Genomic DNA, 19,154 nt, shown 5'->3' with positions numbered 1-19,154 from the left:
CCGTGTGCATGCGCAGCCTTGAGCAGTAGCGTGAGTGTGGGGAGAATGGGTGCCGATGCGCGCACGCCCTGGCCAGCCATTTCTGCGGCCTGCTGACCAAGAGCCCCCGGGCCGGTACCGGGCCACGGCCCACAAGGTTGGACTAGAGGACCTCTGAGATCCGTCCCCGCCGTAGGATTCCATGTTCTTTGTTCCTGTGATTCCTTCCAGATGAACGTGTTTCAAGAGAAAATAAAGAGCACCACCCAGAAGATAATGGCTCTCATCGCGGAGCTGTCCATGCGTCAGGCAGTGGCCATTAACCTCCAGCAAGAGATGAGGGACAAAGAGCAGACCGTGCTGTCTGTCGTCTCCCGACTGGCCAAGGGTCTTCCTCCCCCTCGGGATATCGAACAGGAATGGCTCCGGGTTCTGCGGGATGAAAAAATGCACCAAGTAGCAAGCGAAGCCCGAGCAAAAGTGAGCCTTCTCAATGGGTTTCCTCAAAACATCGACAATTTTTCATGAGGCAGCTTTGGTCAGTGGGCCAAGTGGGGTAGAATCTGTAAAAAAATGACCGAGTCCCGGAACGTCATGAGAAGATTGTGGTCAAGCGACTCTGTCAACCGCTTAGAGAGAGAGAGGGCTGTAAAGCACCGTGAAGCGCTATATAAGTCTACGTGCTGTTGCTATACAACTGCTCTGAAGTCAGAGAGCACAGAGGGATTCTCTTCTAGGACAGAGGACTCCAACCTTTCTCGGTTGGAGGACCGGAGGGAGAGGGGAAGCATTTTACATGCGCACATGCAAGTCCTATGCTTGCATAGCAGCATCAGTGCGAGCACGAGTGTGTGGGGGGGGTGCGAGCGCATGCTCACAGGGCACATGCTGGCCAGCCTGTTCGGCGACCAGCAGGCCACAAGCTGGGAATCCCAGCAGGTCAATTGTCAGAGCAGGCAGAGTCTTATTGCGCTGAGATAATCCAAGAATAAACACAGTAAACGTCATGGTTCTGATAAATGAGACAATTCAAACAAATTGCAGGCATATTATTTATCTAAAAAGTCTTAGTAATGAAACGAAACATCAGCACTCATGGAGGGATGCCAGAATCTGAAATCTCCTCCCCCCCCAAGCCCATCATAACACACACACAATCCCCGCCCTTATCTACACGTCGTAAATCACATTATCCAATTAGTTTTACATATGAGGTTTCACTTCCCATTCTGTACGCGGGCTTTTGCAATCTTATCACAACTTCCGGGTGATTTCCTCTCTCCAAATGAAGCAATTAAAGTAACAGGCTGTCTCTTATATTGTCAGTGCAAAAAACATGTCAATGTTTGCAGCATTGACAGTAAACAGTGGTCTGTATTGCGTGGTGGTTTATCTTACACCATCTACAATATCAGGAACAATATACGTACATGTGGTAATACAGCAGTTTGCAACACAAAGCAGTTACAGCAGGAATACGGGAGAGAGAGAAAACATGTGTGGAGCCTTCCCTTTTATACACGGCTCTTAAAGAGACACAGACCCTGCTGAGTCATTCCCATCATTACAACATACATTACACCAGCTGGTTCAGCTTTTAAATCATTACCTTGACATCAATGTATCTGAGTCAGCGGCTCGGAATAAATTTAATGGTGACTCCATATTCTTTTCCTCTAGCTGGCTCTGGAAGAAGAACAGGCAGCCCTGCCCACCGCCATCCACACGACAGCGGAACAGCGTCCCAATGCCTACATCCCCGATGATGAAAACGTTCTCCCGCTACCAAGGCCTTACGGGGCGCTGGCGCCATTCAAGCCCAGCGAGCCCAGCGCGAACATGAGACACCTCAGGAAGCCAATTGTGAAACCCATCGAAATCTGAGCGACTCAACTCCCGTTGAAGGAGACAACTGCTCGCTGAGGAGAAACGCTTCCCCTTGTTACTCGACAAAAGGGGAGTTCCTTCGGATTACAAGAGGCAGGCATGGAAATGTGTGGCTTAAGAGCTCCGGGAATGTTCTTGAAACTTCCTGACTTCCGATGAAATAAATGTTTGAATCTGTATACAGTTATATATCTGTATCTAAGAGCGCGGTGGCTCAGTGGGTTAGGACGCTGAGCTTGTTGATCAGAAGGTCGGCAGTTTGGCAGGTCGAATCCCGAGTGCCGCATAGCAGAGTGAGCGCCTGTTACTCGTCCCAGCTTCTGCCAACCTAGCAGTTCGAAAGCACGTAAAAATGCAAGTAGAAAAATAGGGACCACTATGGTGGGAAGGTAACAGCGCTCCGTGCGCCTTTGGCGTCTAGCCATGCCGGCCACATGACCACGGAGACGTCCTCGGACAAGCGCTGGCTCTTCGGCTTTGAAACGGAGATGAGCACCGGCCCCTAGAGTCGGAAACGACTAGCACGCATGTGCGGGGGAACCTTTACCTTTACCTTTTTAAGAACGCTCGCTGTTTCTTATGGTATGGCAAAACGCTGTCGTCATTTACTACCCTTTCCTTCGTTTGGAATGAAAACATTTAAGGCCATGTTTGGAAGCCCCAGCTGTCGTAAAGTAGAAGCTTCCCTCGTGCTATGTTTTGTTTTAATACATACTTTTTTAAAAAAAAAATTCAATGTGAAGGTGTTGGATCAGTATAGGGAGCTCTGGGTTCAAGTCCTTCCACAGCCAAGGGGTTAAGTGGATTATGTGGGGCCCTCCCTTGCTCAGAGCCCAAGCAAACCCCAGGGATTGTTGGGAGGATAAAATGGGGAGGGGGGGTGCGAGGGGCTGCGATGCACATTGCCTTGAGCTTCTGAACAAAAAAAGCTGGATCAAAATCTAATAAATCGGTAGCATAAGCAAACAAAAAAAACCCAGCTCTGGAGAAATAGATTTCCGCACAGTTAATTCTTTCATTCCTGTTTGGACACTGAAACCATGGTTTTGACCTTTACTACAGGTGCAAGAAGCCCTTGAGTAAAAAAAGGTTTCCTACCACCAGAAGGAAAATTGCGTCAGAAAAGCTGAACAGGGACGCAAAAAGATCAGCACGCCAGCAGATAAATACTCAGGTCAACAGGGATCAATACCTAATTTATCAGGCAAACAAGCCAGCAGTAAACGATACCCTCATCAAGGAATTAGGATGAGGATTTATTAAATTGATATGCTGCCCTTCTCCCTAACAACTCAAACAAAACAAGCATTTAAACAACATGCTCCTACCAACACTACACATAAAAAAAGCGGGTGGGCCTTTAAACCCCAGCCTTTCCTACGGTTTGGGATGCTATCTCGACTTTTTTTTTTGCTGCCCGCAGAAACCCACCGTCCTCGCAGTACATGTAAACGATTAGAAAATGCACACAAAGTCTACGACATCAGTACAAATAAAGACATCAAAGCCTAGTTCCAAATCTATACATTTATTTCCATTTACACCCACGTTTTGGTTTCTCAATTGCAATATCCTATAGCACCCTGTTCGTGGGTGTATCTCCTACATAAATAATACAATAACTGCTACCTCCTTATTGGTCCATTATATTATCCAACCTTCTAGGTAAGAATACAAAGCTAACCTCCTCATGTTTCCTTGCAACATTTACTCAATTCAATCATAATTTTGTAATTACTCAGAACTGCCGCATGTCCTATTAATAATAAATACTACGTTGAATTCAGATTCAGTTTTATTCCTATAATGTTACAGTGGGACGACCTCCTGTCCATTTTAATATTGGAATCTAAAAATTTATTTCAGAATATTCCAGTCCACCTATTTACACCAATGCACAAAAAAACCCCAACAACAACCACATTTGAAGCTTGGGCTATTCTGAATTCCAAAATACCCTTTTTAATTTTAAAAAAAAAGAGATTTCTTCATCCTTTGAACAGGCCACTTCCAGGAGATGCAACTGGTTTGAAAATGAGAAAGAAAAAAAAACCTATTACCAAATTTAGCACCACCGGAATTTAAAATATTTTGTCTTCAGAACCATTTGCACACCCACTGAGTCATTTTTAAAAGCCTCGAGTTGTAATGAATTTTGGTCAGCAATAAACCAAAGTTGCTATATTCCTTTTAGGCATCATGCTAGAGCTTCATACCGGGGTCTTCTCTGGATTGCAGATGTTGCACAGATGTTACGAGGCACAGCACACGGGATTCATAATTTTGTCTGGCTAATGAAATAAGTTAAAGATCTAAGAACATTGTAGTGTGCTTCAGGGTCACCTCTTCAACCAATCTTGCGTTCATGTTGGTTCCTTCCATAGAAGCTGCCCATCCTAGGAAAGGATCATGCAGAGAAATAATATTATATAGAAATAATATTATGGACTGGATGTCGATCGCCGGGGTCATCAGTAAAAACCAAAACTGCTCATTTCGGTTTGCAACTGTTTTGCTTTTTAACCCAGCCGGACAAAATAATAATAGTAATAATAATAATAATAATAATAATAATAATAATAATAATAATAACAACAACAACAACAACAACAACAACAACAACAATAATAATAATAATAATAATAATAATAATAATAATAATAATAATAAAGTTGGAAGGGATCTTGGAGGTCATCTAGTCCAACCCCCTGCTCAGGCAGGAAACCATTTCAGACAAATGGCTGTCTTCAATTTACCACCATTTGTTTAGTGGCCGTCCAAAGTTACACCAACACTGAAAAAAGCGATTTATGACCAGTTTCCACATGACTGTTGCAGCATTCCCCCCACGCTCGCGTGATCAAAATTCAGGCACTTGGCAACCGACTCATATTTATGACGGTCGCAGTGTCCCTGGGGAATTGCATGCTCACCATTTGTAACCTTCCCAATTGGCGAGAAGCAACCTGGAACTAAGGAGAAACAGTGAGAACAATTAACCAGTGGAACTCCTTGCCTCCAGAAGCGGTGAATGCTCCAACACCAGAAGTTTTTAAGAAGAGACTGGACAGCCACTTGCCTGGAATGGTACAGGGTTTCCTGCCTGAGCAGGGGTTGGACTAGAAGACCTCCCAGGTCCCTTCCAGCTCTGTTATTCTATCTGCAAGATTATCCTTTTGCATGCTTATTCTCCTTTTAACCTCGTGGTTTCCTACAGCCAGTACTACTGCTCGATTTGGTGAAAGATGCTGCAGACATTAAAAAAAAAAAAGCTGTGCTTTGGGTTTTTTTAAAAAAAATATAGTTCCAAATAATTGGGGAGCTCATAATTTGCTAACTCCTTTTGACCCACGGGGATATTTTTCATTTCAAAATGAGGAAGGAGGAACTCCTCTTGAAATACGATACAAGTGCAGTACAGGAAACGGAGAAGGAAAATGTTTTTACATCCCTGTACGGGATACCCGAATGTGGTTATTTGCCATATTGGAAATGTGGGAAACAAAAGGAACATTACTTCATCGAATGAAGTGGTAAAAGCAATCAAAGGGTGGTGATTTCATAGTTTAAAAAGGGGATCAGATGACTTAATGGAGTACATATATAGTTAGATCCCCAACTATTCACTTAGGAACGGTTTTGCTTAACAACAGAGAGTTCAGGCTCAATTCTAGTTGTAAGTTGAGGACTGTCTGTGTATGGAAGCTCTGCTTCCCCCCCCCCCCCCTTTTTAGGGCTTTACCACAAACTGAAGGGATTTGCTTATTAGACTAATTGCAACTAACTGTGCAAACATTTAATTTTCTTCACAACCCGCCAAAGCACTTAGCTGAGCCAACCGCAGCTAAGGAAAAATCCATTTTCTTTTCAAATGTTTTTGGACACATCCCACTTTGAGCGAAGAAAAAAAAAATTACAATTACTTTCGTTTCCAGCTGGAAGCCGCTTCTGGACTTTGTGCTTGAGCTGGGAAAAAAACTTTGATTTGGGGTTTCACCGATTAGATACGTTTGCTGATACAGAAATGGCTATTTTTTACCTTATTATGTAAAAGTAGAAAAAGTCGAGCTTGGATGCTTTTATCTTATTCCACTGCACCAAAGGGAGTTGGAAGTCAATATGGCTTTTCTTTTTTCCCTTTCTCATATTTTTTTCCCTCCCTTACTTTCCTGCTGTTTTTCTTTTGTATTTTTGTAGTTTAGATTATAAACTACTACTACTACTACTACTACTACTACTACTACTACTACTACTACTAAATGTTTCTGGACGTGTCGGAAACGTGCAGCTGCTTTCCATTTGCACACCCAAGGCAAGAATATCAGTCACGATACCTTATGCATGTAATTGGTATAACACGAACCTATTTTAAAACATTTCACAAGCACCACGCAGAGATTAAATAGGACGACCGTCTAAACCAAGATAAACTCAATTAAGCTACAATAAAACCAAAGAAAACAGACTTACCTTGATGTTCCATCTCTGTGATGATAGCCATCAAATAGTTGAGCGGAAGAAACTCAGTTTGGGTGGGTGTTCGGTCCGTAAAGGGTATATTGTACTGCAAAAGAAAAATGCAGTCCAGCGCTGGATGGCTGTAATTTCACTCCATGTTTCAAGGAATTAATTTGTTAGAAGAATCAGAGGCAGAGAGACTAAAAAGTACAAAGAACGGCTGCGGGACTTGGGTTTGGCTAGTCTAAAGAAAAGAAGAAACAGCGGAGACAGGATAGCAGCGGTCCAGTATCTGAGGGGCTGCCACAAGGAAGAAGAGGGGGGTCACATTATTCTCCAGAGCACCAGAGGGAAGGACGAGAAACAACGGTTGGAAACTGATCAAGGAGAGAAGCAACCTGGAATTCAGGAGAAAGTTCCTGGCAGGGAGGACAGTTAACCAGTGGAACAGCTTGCCACCAGAAGTTGTGGGTGATCCATCACTGGAGATTTTTAAGAAGAGACTGGACATTCACCCGTCTGAGATGGTATAGGTTCTCTTGTTTGAGCAGGGGGCTGGACTAGAAGACCTCCAAGGTTCCTTCCAGATTCTATTCTATTCTACTCTACTCTACTCTACTCTACTCTACTCTACTCTACTCTACCCTACCCTATTCTGTTCCATTCTATTCTGCATTCTATTCTCTATTCTCTATTCTATTCTATTCTACTCTACTCTTCATTGTATTGTATTGTATTGTATTGTATTGTATTCTATTCTATTCTATTCTACTCTATTCTTCATTGTATTGTATTGTATTGTATTGTATTGTATTCTGTAATTCTATTCTATTCTATTCTATTCTATTCTATTCTATTCTATTCTATTCTATTCTATTCTATTCTATTCTATTCTATTCTATTCTATTCTTATTGTTCTTTTAATGAAGAGAAGGACCAGGGGTGACATGATAGCAGTGTTCCAATATTTGAGGGTCTATTACAAAGAAGAAAGGCTCAACCTATTCTCCAAAGCACCTGAAGGCAGTACATGAAGTAATGGATGGAAAATAATCAAGGAAGGGTTGGGTGGGGGGAGGGGGGGAGGGATTGTTAAAGATAAAATGTATTGTAAAACTTTTCAATAAAAAAAGAGAAAATAATCAAGGAGAGGACCAACCTAGAACTAAGAAGGAATTTCCTGCCAGTGAGAACAATTAACCAGTGGAACAACTTGCCAGCAGAAGTTGTGAATGCTCTAACACTGATGGTTTTAAGAAGAGAGTATAGGGTATACATATGCTATAAGGCAGGGGTCTTCAAATTTGGCCCTTTGATGACTTGTGGACTTCAACTCCCAGAATTCCTCAGCCAGGCACGCTGGCTGAGGAATTCTGGGAGTTGAAGTCCACAAGTCATCAAAGGGCCAGGTCTGAAGAGCCCTGGGTTAAGAAGATTCCTATGCACAGGGTTTTAGCAGTAAATCAGTATAATTGGACCTTTGGGTGTGGACCTGATCTTTTGCACCTGACCATTGCCTTGCGTTGTGTAAAATGAAGGTGGGAATATAAGCCTAATAAAGGCGGCTGAAGAATTCTGGGAGTTGAAGTCCACGAGTCATAAAAGGGCCAAGTTTGAAGACCCCTCCCAAGTTCCTTTCCAACTCTTTGTTAATCTAAGCATCTTAAAGCTACTGGAGATTTTAACTCCCAAAAAAGCTAAGAAGGGGAAGGTGTGAAAAACCTCCAGCCTTGCTGCTGGGAATCTAACTTCAACATTTGTATGTTATTCGGACCCTGGAGGCCATTTTTATTTTTATCTTTTTCATGAAAAAGGAGCAGGGACAAAGTAGCCCACATTCGTAACAGGGGACCAAGCTTTTACCTGTTTGCTGCCGAGTTTCTCGAACAAGAGTTTAACGTAGTTCCTCGCCATAGCACCTGTGCTTAAAGAATGGTTCCACAGCTGGCACACCTGGCAACCGATTGCCTGCAGGGTCAAAATAAGAAACGGAGGAGGAGGAGGATACGTTTAAATCTCAAATATGAACTGCAGCTTGGAGAATTTGAACCTGGTACCAACATTTGAATTTGGTACCAACGTCCACGATAAACCATACAGTTGTGTGAATAGCGTTTTTTACGTACAGGATAGGTGTGGACAGAATCGCCCTGACCTGAAAAGGGTGCAGAACTCCATTAGCATATTTTAGGGTTTCATCTTTTAACCCACTCCGTTTTTTTAACGTTCCAAAGTCAACGGTCGGTAGTCCTTTGACTTGCAACCCTTTGAAGCCACAACGGCAGTGAAAAAGGGACTTACGACCGTTTTTCACACTTATGACCATGGCAGCATCCCCAGGGTCACGTGATCAAACTTCAGATGCCTGCCAACTGGCGTGTATTTAGGACGGTTGCACGCTGTCACGTGATCACCTCTTGGTGACCGCTTTAAACAGCGGTGGCAAGGAAGGTTGTAAAACGGGGCAAGACTCACTTAACAAACGTCTCACTTAGCAACGTAAATTTTTGGAGTCAGTGCAGTCGTTGAGAACAACCCATAGCATTTGGGATTTCCTTTTACCTGCAAAGTATCTAGAACTCCATTCGCGTATTTTACTGTCGTTGTTGTTTTTAACCCCCTGCATTTTTTTAAAAAAAAACTTTCTAAATTCAATTACTGCCCAATTAATTGAGCGGGTTTATAGATGACAGGTAGTCCTTGAGCCCAAAATTTCTGTCGCTAAGCGAGACAGTTTGTTAAGGGAGTTATGGCTCCGTTTTATGATCTTTTTTTTTTTTGGCCACAATTGCTCAGCAAATCACTGCAGTTAAGTGAATCTTATAGTCGTTAATCAAATCTGGCTTCCCCCGCGAACTTTTTTTTTTAAAGAATAACAGAGTTGGAAGGGACCTTGGAGGTCATCTAGTCCAACCCCCTGCCCAAGCAGGAGTCCCTATACCGTTTCTGACAGATGGCTGTCTAGTGTCTTCTTAAAAACGTCAGGTGTTGGAGCGTTCACAACTTCTGGTGGCAAGCTGTTCCCCTGGTTAACTGTCCTCACTGTCAGGAAATTTCTCCTTATTTCCAGGTTGAATCACACCTTGATCAGTTTCCATCCGTTATTCCTTGTCTGGCCTTCAGGTGCTTTGGAAAACAGGATGACCCCATCCTGTCTGTGGAAGCCCCTCAGATATTGGAAAACTAATTGTCAGAAGCCTGACAATCGTTGATTTGATCGTTCACACACTCACTTACTGCCCCGTTGCTTCTAAAGGCTTCCAAATGCCATTTGCTCATTCACTCACTCAACTGCCACGTTCTCAAATTCTCAAATTGATTGTCAGAAGCCTGCTGGGAAGTTTACAAGTGATGATCATGTGACAGGGCAGCTTTTACCAATACACACCGGTTGCCAAAAGCCCAAATTTTGATCGTGGGGATGCTGCAATGGTTGAAAAGTGTGAAAACTGGGACAGCACAGGACCGCAGGACAGTACAACTTTTGCACAAGCTGGGCTGCTATTGGCTTAAGCCTATTGCGGGCTTTGCTCTTTTATGACTCATGGACTTCAACTCCCAGAAATCCTGAGTCAGCTATGCTATTGGCTGAACAAGTGCCGGGGCCAGTACAACTGTCCTAAGTATGTGCTGCTAGCCAAAGCCTAGATTTTGATCACCCATGGGGATGCTGTGATGGTGGTTAAGCATGAAAAATGGTCACAAGTCACTTCCCCCAGTCTTGCTGTGACTTTGAAGAGTCACTAAACAAATGATTGTTAAGTTGAGGGCTTACCTGTGTGGTAGCCGCATTTTAATAATTTAATTTAATAATTTAATTTGTATACCGGTTTGTATTTTTGTATTTGTAATTTGTATTTTCAGGGCTCTATCAAGCTGCCTCCAGAAGCTATGGATACTCCAGCACCAGACGCTTTTAAGAAGAGACTGGACAGCCATTTGTCTGAAATGGTGTAGTGTTTCCTGCCTGAGCAGAGGGGTTGGACTAGATGACCTCCAAGGTCCCTTTCAACCCTGTCGTTATTTTGCACCCCAAGATCTGCCCTCTTCAATCTGTGTGCCAGATTCTGGCATCCTTGCACTGTCAGTCTAATTCATTTTCTTCCAACCCACCGATGCAAATCCCCGTGTAAACTCGCACGGATTGAAACAACCCCGACGAGCCAACAAGAGACAAACGTTTCTTAATCAGCCACGAAGACGGATGGCAAAATAATATTAATTCTGGCTCAGAATCCAAGCGGGAAGAAACCTGATCCCCACGGCTTAAAAATAATTTCCGACACGTCAAAACAGCTGTTCTGGAAGAAAATGTCATTTGGTGGACTTTCTCCCATCCCAGGAAAGAAAGAAAGAAAGAAAGAAAGAAAGAAAGAAAGAAAGAAAGAAAGAAAGAAAGAAAGAAAGAAAGAAAGAAAGAAAGAAAAAAGAAAGAAAGAAAGAAAGGTGAAAAATGGTCATAAGTCATTTTTTTCAGTGCTGTTGTGACTTTGAACGGTCATTAAATGAACGGTTGTTAAGTCGAGGACTACTTGAGTCAGACTGTACTGTCTGTAGGTGCTTAGGAAAGTCTTTCCCACTTTTATCCATCCCCTCCGCAAGATTTAAGCAGAGAATGGATGTTCCTGGCTGACCTTATTTGGATCAACCACAAATACATTTACTCAGTGGTGGGATTCAGCCGGTTTGCACCGGTTCGGCAGGAGGAGGCCTCCCAGGCCTAGAACGGCCCGCTGTAAGTGCATGGATGCCACTTCCGGAAGTCTGTTTTGGGCCTCAGAAGCCTGGAGGAGGCCTCCCAGGCCTAGAACGGCCCGCTGGAAGTACATGGATGCCACTTCCGGAAGTTTGTTTTGGGCCTCAGAGACTTGGAGGAGGCCTCCCAAGCCTAGAATGGCCCGCCAGAAGTGCATGGATGCCACTTCCGGAAGTCCATTCTAGGCCTCGGAGGCCCAGGCCTGCATCCAATAAAGAGAACCGGTCGTTTAGGCATTTGAATCCCACCATGGCTGTGCGTACCGGCATCTCGGGATATTCAGGATATCCCACCCCTCATTATGGGGGGTGAGTCATTACCTCCTGTAGATAGGGCTCACAACTTGGGAGTCCTCCTAGATTCACAACTCTCCTTAGAAGACCATATTGTAGCTGTGACTAGGGGGGCCTTCGCCCAGGTTCGCCTGGTGCGCCAGTTGCGGCCCTATCTAGACCGGGATGCCTTACGTACGGTCACTCATGCGCTCGTGACCTCTCGTCTTGATTACTGCAACGCTCTCTACATGGGGCTACCCTTGAAGACCACTCGGAGGCTCCAACTGGTACAGAATGCAGCCGCGAGAGTTGTGTTGGGAGTTTCCCGATACTCCCATGTTACACCTTTGCTCCGCGAGCTGCATTGGTTACCAGTTGTCTTCCGGGTGAGGTTCAAGGTGTTGGTGATGACCTACAAAGCCCTTCATGGCATGGGTCCAGAATACCTTGGGGAGCACCTGCAGCCGGCATCAACTTCCCTCCGCCCAGTACGCTCCCACAGAGAGGGCCTCCTCAGGGTGCCACCGGTCAAAGAATGCCGACTGGTGGCCCCCAGGGGGAGAGCGTTCTGTGGGTGCACCGGATTTATGGAACCATCTTCCGGTTGAGCTACGGATGGCGCCCGATCTCCGCTCCTTCCGGCGCGATCTTAAAACCCATCTCTTTAAACAAGCTGGCCTGGCCTGATGGGATGGGGTGGGATTTTTATAAACGACTTTAATTTTAAATTTGTATTTATGGGCATTGTTTAATCATGTTTTCATAATTTTAATTTTTGTATCTAGTTTTTATGTATTGCCCTGTTCACCGCCCTGAGTCCCCTGGGAGAAGGGCGGTATACAAATTAAATTAATAAATAAATAAATTTACTGCAAACAGATCCAAGACTAGTTGTCGGAATACGGAAGTTAGTTAACAGTTACCTGGGGAAGCCTTGTGAGGATACTCAACTTGAGCTTCACGTTCTTCTCAGTGTCGTCCAACTCTTAAAAACAAACAAACAGGTCCGAGAAAAGGATTACCGGCTAAACAAGACGCTGGCCTGGATGACTTGAGGATCTCCGCAGACACAGGTCTTCGAGCGGTCGAGCTTGGCGACCGCTTGCTCTAGGCGACCGCGAGAAGGGATATTACCTTTCCAGAGATTCAGGACGTACTTTTCTGTCAGATGCAAAACTCCGTGGTCGACATACTGCAGCACGGTGTGCAAAGGGAAGCACCTCATCCCCACCTGGAGGTGCAGAGTGTGGAATCCTGCATTAAAGGAGACGGCAAGGAGAGAAAAGGCAGCTTTCCTCGGGAGCCTCAGGACGAGAAAGCCTGTGAGAAAGAGCGCCGAGAGGGTCGGCCAAGTCATCCCGCCTCATTCGCGCATTCTGTTTGTAGCGAGAAAAAAAAATCCCAAGACTTCGATCTGGCGGGTGGGACCGGCGTGGCAACATACATACTGGTGGGTCCTTCACTTTCAACCATTTGAAGTTACAATGCCGGCGAGAAAAAGGGACTTTAGGACCGGTTTTCACGCTTGCACATCCCCAGGGTCACGTGATCAACCTTAGGATGCTCGGCAACTGGCATGTACTTAGGACGGCTGCCCTGTGGCTGGAGGGGGGGGGGGGGAGTCAGGAGATCCCCTTTTGTGAACTTTGCAGCTGGGATCCCGACAAGCCAAGTCAAATGGGGGAAGCCAGATATTCCCCCCCTCTCTCTCATCTCTACCTATTTTTTTTCTCTCTCTCTCATCTCTCTGTGATCTCTCTCTCATCTATTTGTCTCATTCTCTCTATCATCTAATTTATTTATCTCTATCATCTCTATCTCTCTATCATGTCTCTCTCTCTCTCCATTTATCTCTTTCATCTCTTTCATCTCTTTACCTCTATCATCTGTTTATCTTTCTCTCTGTCATGCCTCTATCTCTATCTCTCTCATCTCCAGTTCTGCCTCTCTCATCTCTCTCTCTGATCTGTCATCTCTCTCATCTATTTATCTCTCATCTCTATTAGTCTATTTATCTCATTTGTCTCTATCACTCTCTCATCTATTTATGTCTCCATCATCTCTCTGTGATCTGTCATCTCTCTATCATCTATTTATCATCTCTCTATTTGTCTATTTATCTCTCTCATTTGTCTTTCTCTATCACTCTCTCCCTCACCTATTTCTGTCTCTATCATCTCTCTGTGATCTGTCATCTCTCTCATCTCTCTGATCTATTTATCTCTATCATCTCTCTCTATTTATCTCTATCATTTCTCTCTCTCTCTCATCTATTTCTCTGTCTCTATCATCTCTCTGTGATCTGCCATCTCTCTATTTATCTCTCATCTATTTATCTCTATCAACTCTCTCTATTTGTCTATTTATCTCTCTCATTTCTCTCTCTCTCTCTCGCATCTATTTCTCTGTCTCTCTCATCTCTCTCTGTGATCTGTCATCTCTCTATCATCTCCAACCCAACCCAACCCAACCCAACCTCACAGGGTGGTTGCTGTGGGAAAAATAGGGGGAGGAAAGGGTAGTAGACATGTTCACTGCCTTACTTGGACCTCTTTGGCCTTGACTTTTTGCATCCTCTCCAATTCCAATTGGCACCGCTGTATCTATTACTGTTATTACTATTACACTATTACCAGTGGTGTCTTCTGGTCTTCATCTGATAGATAGATGGATGGAGAGAGAGAGAGGGAGGGGTGGGCAGCTGGCTTTCGTGGCTAAAGTGGGACTAGAATTCATGGTCTCCCGTTTCCTAGCCTGGCGCCTGAACCATTAGACCAAACTGGGTAGAGCAAAACGAGATCCATGCGGAAGGGAAGTACCCCAAAGTTGATGTAACCTCTCTGCAACGTGACCTGCATTTAAGGCTTAAGCCATGTCATAGAAGCACTAGCCATGATCACAAGGCAGATCTATCTGCCAAATAAAAGCGGGACTGGCCTTTAGCTTCTAAACTCCCATATAATATTCTTTCTCCCATAGCAATCCGCCCCACCCCAAAAATAAAACAATGACCAAAAAAAATCCCACTTGGACAATTGTGAACTAATGTTCTCTTAAGCATTTCCATTTTAAAAAAAAAACTTGTTCCTTCATAAAATCTGTCCTCTAGGGGACATTAACATTTTCATCTGTCCTCAAGACTTATCGAAAACAGCAACGGCCTCTTAGGAAATAAAAAAAAACCCCATGACTTGGGGGAAAAAAAGTCACCCCCCCCAAGCATCTTACCCAACAACTCACAATGGTTTCACAATGGACAAAACCACTAGCCAAGTTTTCCGGTGAGACCCGTCTTAAGTCAGATTTTAAACCCCCCCCCCAAAAAAAACCCAAGTCAAATGTTTCGGGGACAATTTTAACCTTTTGCTAATTCGGAAAGATCTGTAGCAATATCTTGCTATTAAGACGGGGATGAGTTTCTTCTCAGAAGTTCCTGTTCTCTTGCTATTCTTAGTAGTAATTCTCCAAAACAGCTGAAGGCAGGACAAGAAGTAATGGTTGGAAACTCCTCAAAGGAGAGAAACAACCTAGAAGTAAGGGATACATTTCCTGACAGAACAAATAACCAGTGGAACAACTTGACTTCTGGGGTTGTGGGTGCTCCATCGTGGACTTTTTTCAAAGATAGGCTGGCTGGACCATCATTTGACCAGGATGGTATAAGAAGAGACCCAACTTAGAACTAAGGAGAAACTTCCTGACAGTTAGAACAACTAAGCAGTGGAACAACCTGCCTCCAGAAGTTGTGAATGCTCCAACATTGGAAGTTTTCAAGAAGAGATTGGACAACCATTTGTCTGAAATGGGATAGGATCTCCTGCCTGAGCAGGGGGTTGGACTAGATGACCTTAGAGAAGGTCTCTTCCTACCCTATGATTCTGTGTTCTAGGGCAGGGGTCTTCAAACTGGGCCCTTTTATGACTTGTGGACTTCCAACTCCCAGAATTCCTCAGCCAGGATGAAGGAAAGTAACCTTCAGTTCAATGCTTTCTCTGTAGCGGTGCCTACCCTGTGGAACAGCATCCACCAAGACCTGGAGGATCTAGGCCAGGGGTAGGCAACCTTGGCTCTTTTATGACTGGTGGACTTCAACTCCCAGAATCCCTGAGCCAGCATGGCTCAGCTTGGAAACCTCTCCCTTTCCCCTCAGCGTGGCTGCCTCAGGAATTCTGGGAGTTGAAGTCCACCAGTCATAGAGCGGCCTAGGCCAGGGGTAGGCAACCTTGGCTCTTTTATGACTTGTGGACTTCAACTCCCAGAATTCCTGAGCCAGCATGGGGAAACTATGGCCCCTTCATGACTTGTGGACTTCAACTCCCAGAATTCCTGAGCCAGCGTGGGGGAACTATGGCCCCTTCATGGCTTGCAGACTTCAACTCCCAGAATTCCTGAGCCAGCACGGCTCAGCTTGGAAACCTCTCCCTTTCCCCTCAGCGTGGCTGGCTGGGGAATTCTGGGAGTTGAAGTCCACGAGTCATAAAAGAGCCAAGGTTGCCTACCCCTGTACTAGACTCTTCTGATCTTCTTGGAAACTATGAAGGTCTGGGATCTTCCCTCAGATGCTAAGCTGGGATGTCCTCAACTGAGCCCCAAATTTCTGTTGCTAAGAGAGGCAGCTTTCAGATGATGTTTGCCCATTTTACGACCATTCTTGCCACTGTTGTTAAGTGAATCACTGTTAAGTTAGCAAGACGGCTGTTAAGGAAATTGGGCTTCCCCCGTCGACTTTGCCCGTCAGAAGGTCGCCAAAGGGGGTTGCGTGACCCCCAGGAGACGCTGTGACCGTCATAAATACAAACCCAGTTGCTGAGTGTCTGAATTTTGATCACGTGACCCTGGGGGAGGCTGCAATGGTTTTACGTGTGAAAAACGGTCGTAGGTCAGTTTTTTTCAGTGCCGTTGTAACTTCGAACGGTCACAAAAGGAACTTTTGTAAGTCGAGGACTTTAGGAAATTGTTGTTGTCAACTATTCTAGAGTTATGAATGTAAGGTGGGCAACCATGTACCTTTTCTAAATAAAAAAAATCTTTCTCTCCCCCTCCCTCTCTCCCCCTCTCCATCTCTCTCCCTCCCTCTCTTCCTCTCCCTCCCTCTTTCCCTCCCTCTCCTCTCCCTTTTGTCTCTCCCTCCCCCTCTCTCCCTTCCTCTCTCCCTCTCCCTTCGTCCCTCCCTCTCTTCCTCTCCCTCCCTCCCTCTCCCTCTCGGTCTCTCCCTCTCTCTCTTCCTCTCCCTCCCTCCCTCTTCCTCTCCCTTCATTCCTCCCTCCCTCTCTTCCTCTCCCTCCCTCCTTCCCTCTCGATCTCTCCCTCCCTCTCCCTCTTTTCCTCCCTCTTCTCTCCCTTTTGTCCCTCCCCCTCTCTCCCTCCCTCTCTTCCTCTCCTTTTGTCTCTCCCTCTCTCTCCCTCTCCGTCCCTCTCTCTTCCTCCCTCTCTCCCTCCCTCTCGGTCTCTCCCCCTCTCTTCCTCTCCCTCCCTCTCCCTCTTTTCCTCCCTCTTCTCTCCCTTTTGTCCCTCCCCCTATCCCTCCCTCTCTTCCTCTCCCTTCATCCCTCCCTCTTCCTCTCCCTCCCTCCCTCTTCCTCTCCCTTCATTCCTCCCTCTCTCTTCCTCTCCCTCCCTCCCTCTCTCTTCCTCTCTTCATCCCTCCCTCTCTTCCTCTCCCTCCCTCCCTCCCTCTCCCTCCTTCCCTCTCGATCTCTCCCTCCCTCTCTCCCTCTCCCTTTTGTCTCTCCCTCTCTCTCCCTCTCCGTCTCTCTCTTCTTCTCCCTCCCTCTTTCTCCCTCCCTCTCGGTCTCTCCCCCCTCTCTTCCTCTCCCTTTCTCCCTCCCTCTCTCCCTCTCCCTCTTTCCCTTCCTCTCCTCTCCCTTTTGTCTCTCCCTCTTTCTCCCTCTCCATCCCTCTCTTCTTCTCCCTCCCTCTCCCTTCGTCCCTCCCTCTCTTCCTCTCCCTCCCTCCCTCCTTCTTCCTCCGTCTCTCCCTCCCTCTCTTCCTCTCCCTTTCTCCCTCCCTCTCTCTCCCTCTCTTCCTGTCCATCCCTCTCCCTCTCTCCCTCCCTCCTCCCCTCTCTCCCCCTTTCTCTCTTTGGAGTGGCCTACGGTTATGTCTGGCTCTTCTTGGTGGACGAAGCTCCAGCTCTGCAGCCGGAGGGCTCACCTGGGGGCAAAGGCAGAGACATCCCACCGGCTGCCTGCAGAATATGACACATGATATGGAACACGATGACCTCCTTGGCCTCCTCCGGTTGCCGGCTGTACAAAAAAAACCACAAGAACATGAATTGCAAATGCTGCACCGTGGGAGCGAGTGAGCCAGGCTTGTCCCTCACAACAGGTTATTCTGCTTCATAAATCATGTTCCCTTTGAAGCTCTTCCGCAGAGGGAGGAAGGGGAATGAGGGCACAGGAGGAGACACCCAGCATCACGGAGTCAGTCAGAATAGACTAGAAATATAGAATATAGAATAGAACAGAATATAGAATATAGAATATAGAATAGAATAGAATAGAATAAAATAGAATAGAATAGAATAGAATAGAATAGAATAGAATAGAATAGAATAGAATAGAATAGAATAGAATAGAATAGAGAATGGAATAGAATACAGAATGGAATAGAATGGAATAGAATAGAATAGAATAGAATAGAATAGAATAGAATAGAATAGAATAGAATAGAATAGAATAGAATAGAATAGAATAGAATAGAATAGAATAGAATAGAATAGAATGGAATGGAATGGAACGGAATGGAACAGAATGGAATAACAGAGTTAGAAGGGACCTTGGAGGTCTTCTAGTCAATCCCCCTGCTCAAATGGTTGTCCAATCTCTTCTTAAAAACTTCCATGGATGTTCAAACCTCCAACGATGGAGCACCCACAACTTCTGGAGGCAGGTTGTTCCACTGGTTAATTGTTCTCGCTGTCAGGAAATTTCTCCTTAGTTCCAGGTTGGGTCTCCCTCTGATGGGCTTCCACTTACTGTGTTGCTTCTTGTCCAGCCCTCTGGTGCTTTGGAGAACAGGTCTACCCCCTCTTCTCTATGATGGCCCCTCAAATATTGGAAGACTGCTGTCATGTCACCCCTGGTCCTTCTCTTCGTCAGACTAGTCCAGGGTTAGGTAATCTTGGCTCTTTTATGACTCGTGGACTTCAACTCCCAGAATTCCTGAGCCAGCGATGCTGAGGGGAAAGGGAGAGGTTTCCAAGCTGAGCCATGCAGGCTGAGGAATTCTGGGAGTTGAAGTCCACGAGTCATAAAAAAGCCCAGGTTGCCTACTCCTGGCCTAGGCCTAGGCCGCTTTATGACTTGTGGACTTCAACTCCCAGAATTCCTGAGCCAGCGATGCTGAGGGGAAAGGGAGAGGTTTCCAAGCTGAGCCAGGCTGGCTCAGGAATTCTGGGAATTGAAGTCCACAAGTCATAAAAGAGCCAAGGTTGCCTACCCCTGGCCTAGCCGTACCCAGTTCCCTCAATCGTTCATCGGCCTTGACTTCTGCCAAGGATGCCATTTTCTTGGCAATCATTTGGAAGAAGTTGCCAACTGCGTCCTCCTAGTCTAGCCTACAGGCTGTCCTCAACTTACAACAGTTTGTTTTGTGACCGTCCAAAGATACAACGGCACTGAAAAAAAATGAACATTTTTCACACTTGTCAACCCTTGCAGCTTCCCCGTGGCCACAGGATCGAAGTTCAGATGCTTGTCAACTGCCTCACACTTATGACGGTCGCAGGGTCCTGGGTGGGTCACGTGATCCCCTTTGCGACCTTCCGAGAAGCGAATTCAAGAGGGGGGGGAACC

The 19,154-nt window shown here is 45.6% G+C and overlaps 2 protein-coding genes across 9 annotated transcripts in view; one reads left to right on the top strand and one right to left on the bottom strand.

The window, feature by feature from the left end:
* CCDC146 (coiled-coil domain containing 146) overlaps window positions 1–2,364 on the top strand; it is a 98,603-nt gene extending 96,239 nt beyond the window's left edge. Inside the window, exons 18-19 of the mRNA XM_083365832.1 lie at window positions 211–459; window positions 1,660–2,364. Of these exons, the coding sequence (XP_083221958.1) occupies window positions 211–459; window positions 1,660–1,863 (453 nt within the window). The 3' untranslated portion in view covers window positions 1,864–2,364. The remainder of the gene's footprint in view (window positions 1–210; window positions 460–1,659) is intronic.
* The window catches only part of GSAP (gamma-secretase activating protein), a 71,458-nt gene continuing 52,620 nt past the window's right edge, over window positions 317–19,154 (bottom strand). For 3 of the 8 annotated variants that reach the window (XM_083365833.1, XM_083365834.1, XM_083365835.1), the window contains 6 exons: window positions 17,509–17,603; window positions 12,490–12,609; window positions 12,279–12,340; window positions 8,188–8,292; window positions 6,337–6,430; window positions 3,379–4,262 (listed from right to left, as the gene is read on the bottom strand). In XM_083365833.1, the coding sequence (XP_083221959.1) occupies window positions 4,171–4,262; window positions 6,337–6,430; window positions 8,188–8,292; window positions 12,279–12,340; window positions 12,490–12,609; window positions 17,509–17,603 (568 nt within the window). In that variant the 3' untranslated portion in view covers window positions 3,379–4,170. Of the gene's footprint in view, window positions 412–3,378; window positions 4,263–6,336; window positions 6,431–8,187; window positions 8,293–12,278; window positions 12,341–12,489; window positions 12,610–17,508; window positions 17,604–19,154 lie in introns of those variants that run through there. The other 5 variants (XR_014492865.1, XR_014492866.1, XR_014492867.1 and 2 more) reach the window with 5 other exon arrangements.

The sequence above is a fragment of the Vipera ursinii genome, assembly GCF_947247035.1.
Source record: "Vipera ursinii genome assembly, chromosome: 6".
NCBI classification, from domain to species: domain Eukaryota; kingdom Metazoa; phylum Chordata; class Lepidosauria; order Squamata; family Viperidae; genus Vipera; species Vipera ursinii.
The sequence above is the reverse complement of the archived record's forward strand: the minus strand, read 5'-3'. Positions and strand labels throughout refer to the sequence as shown.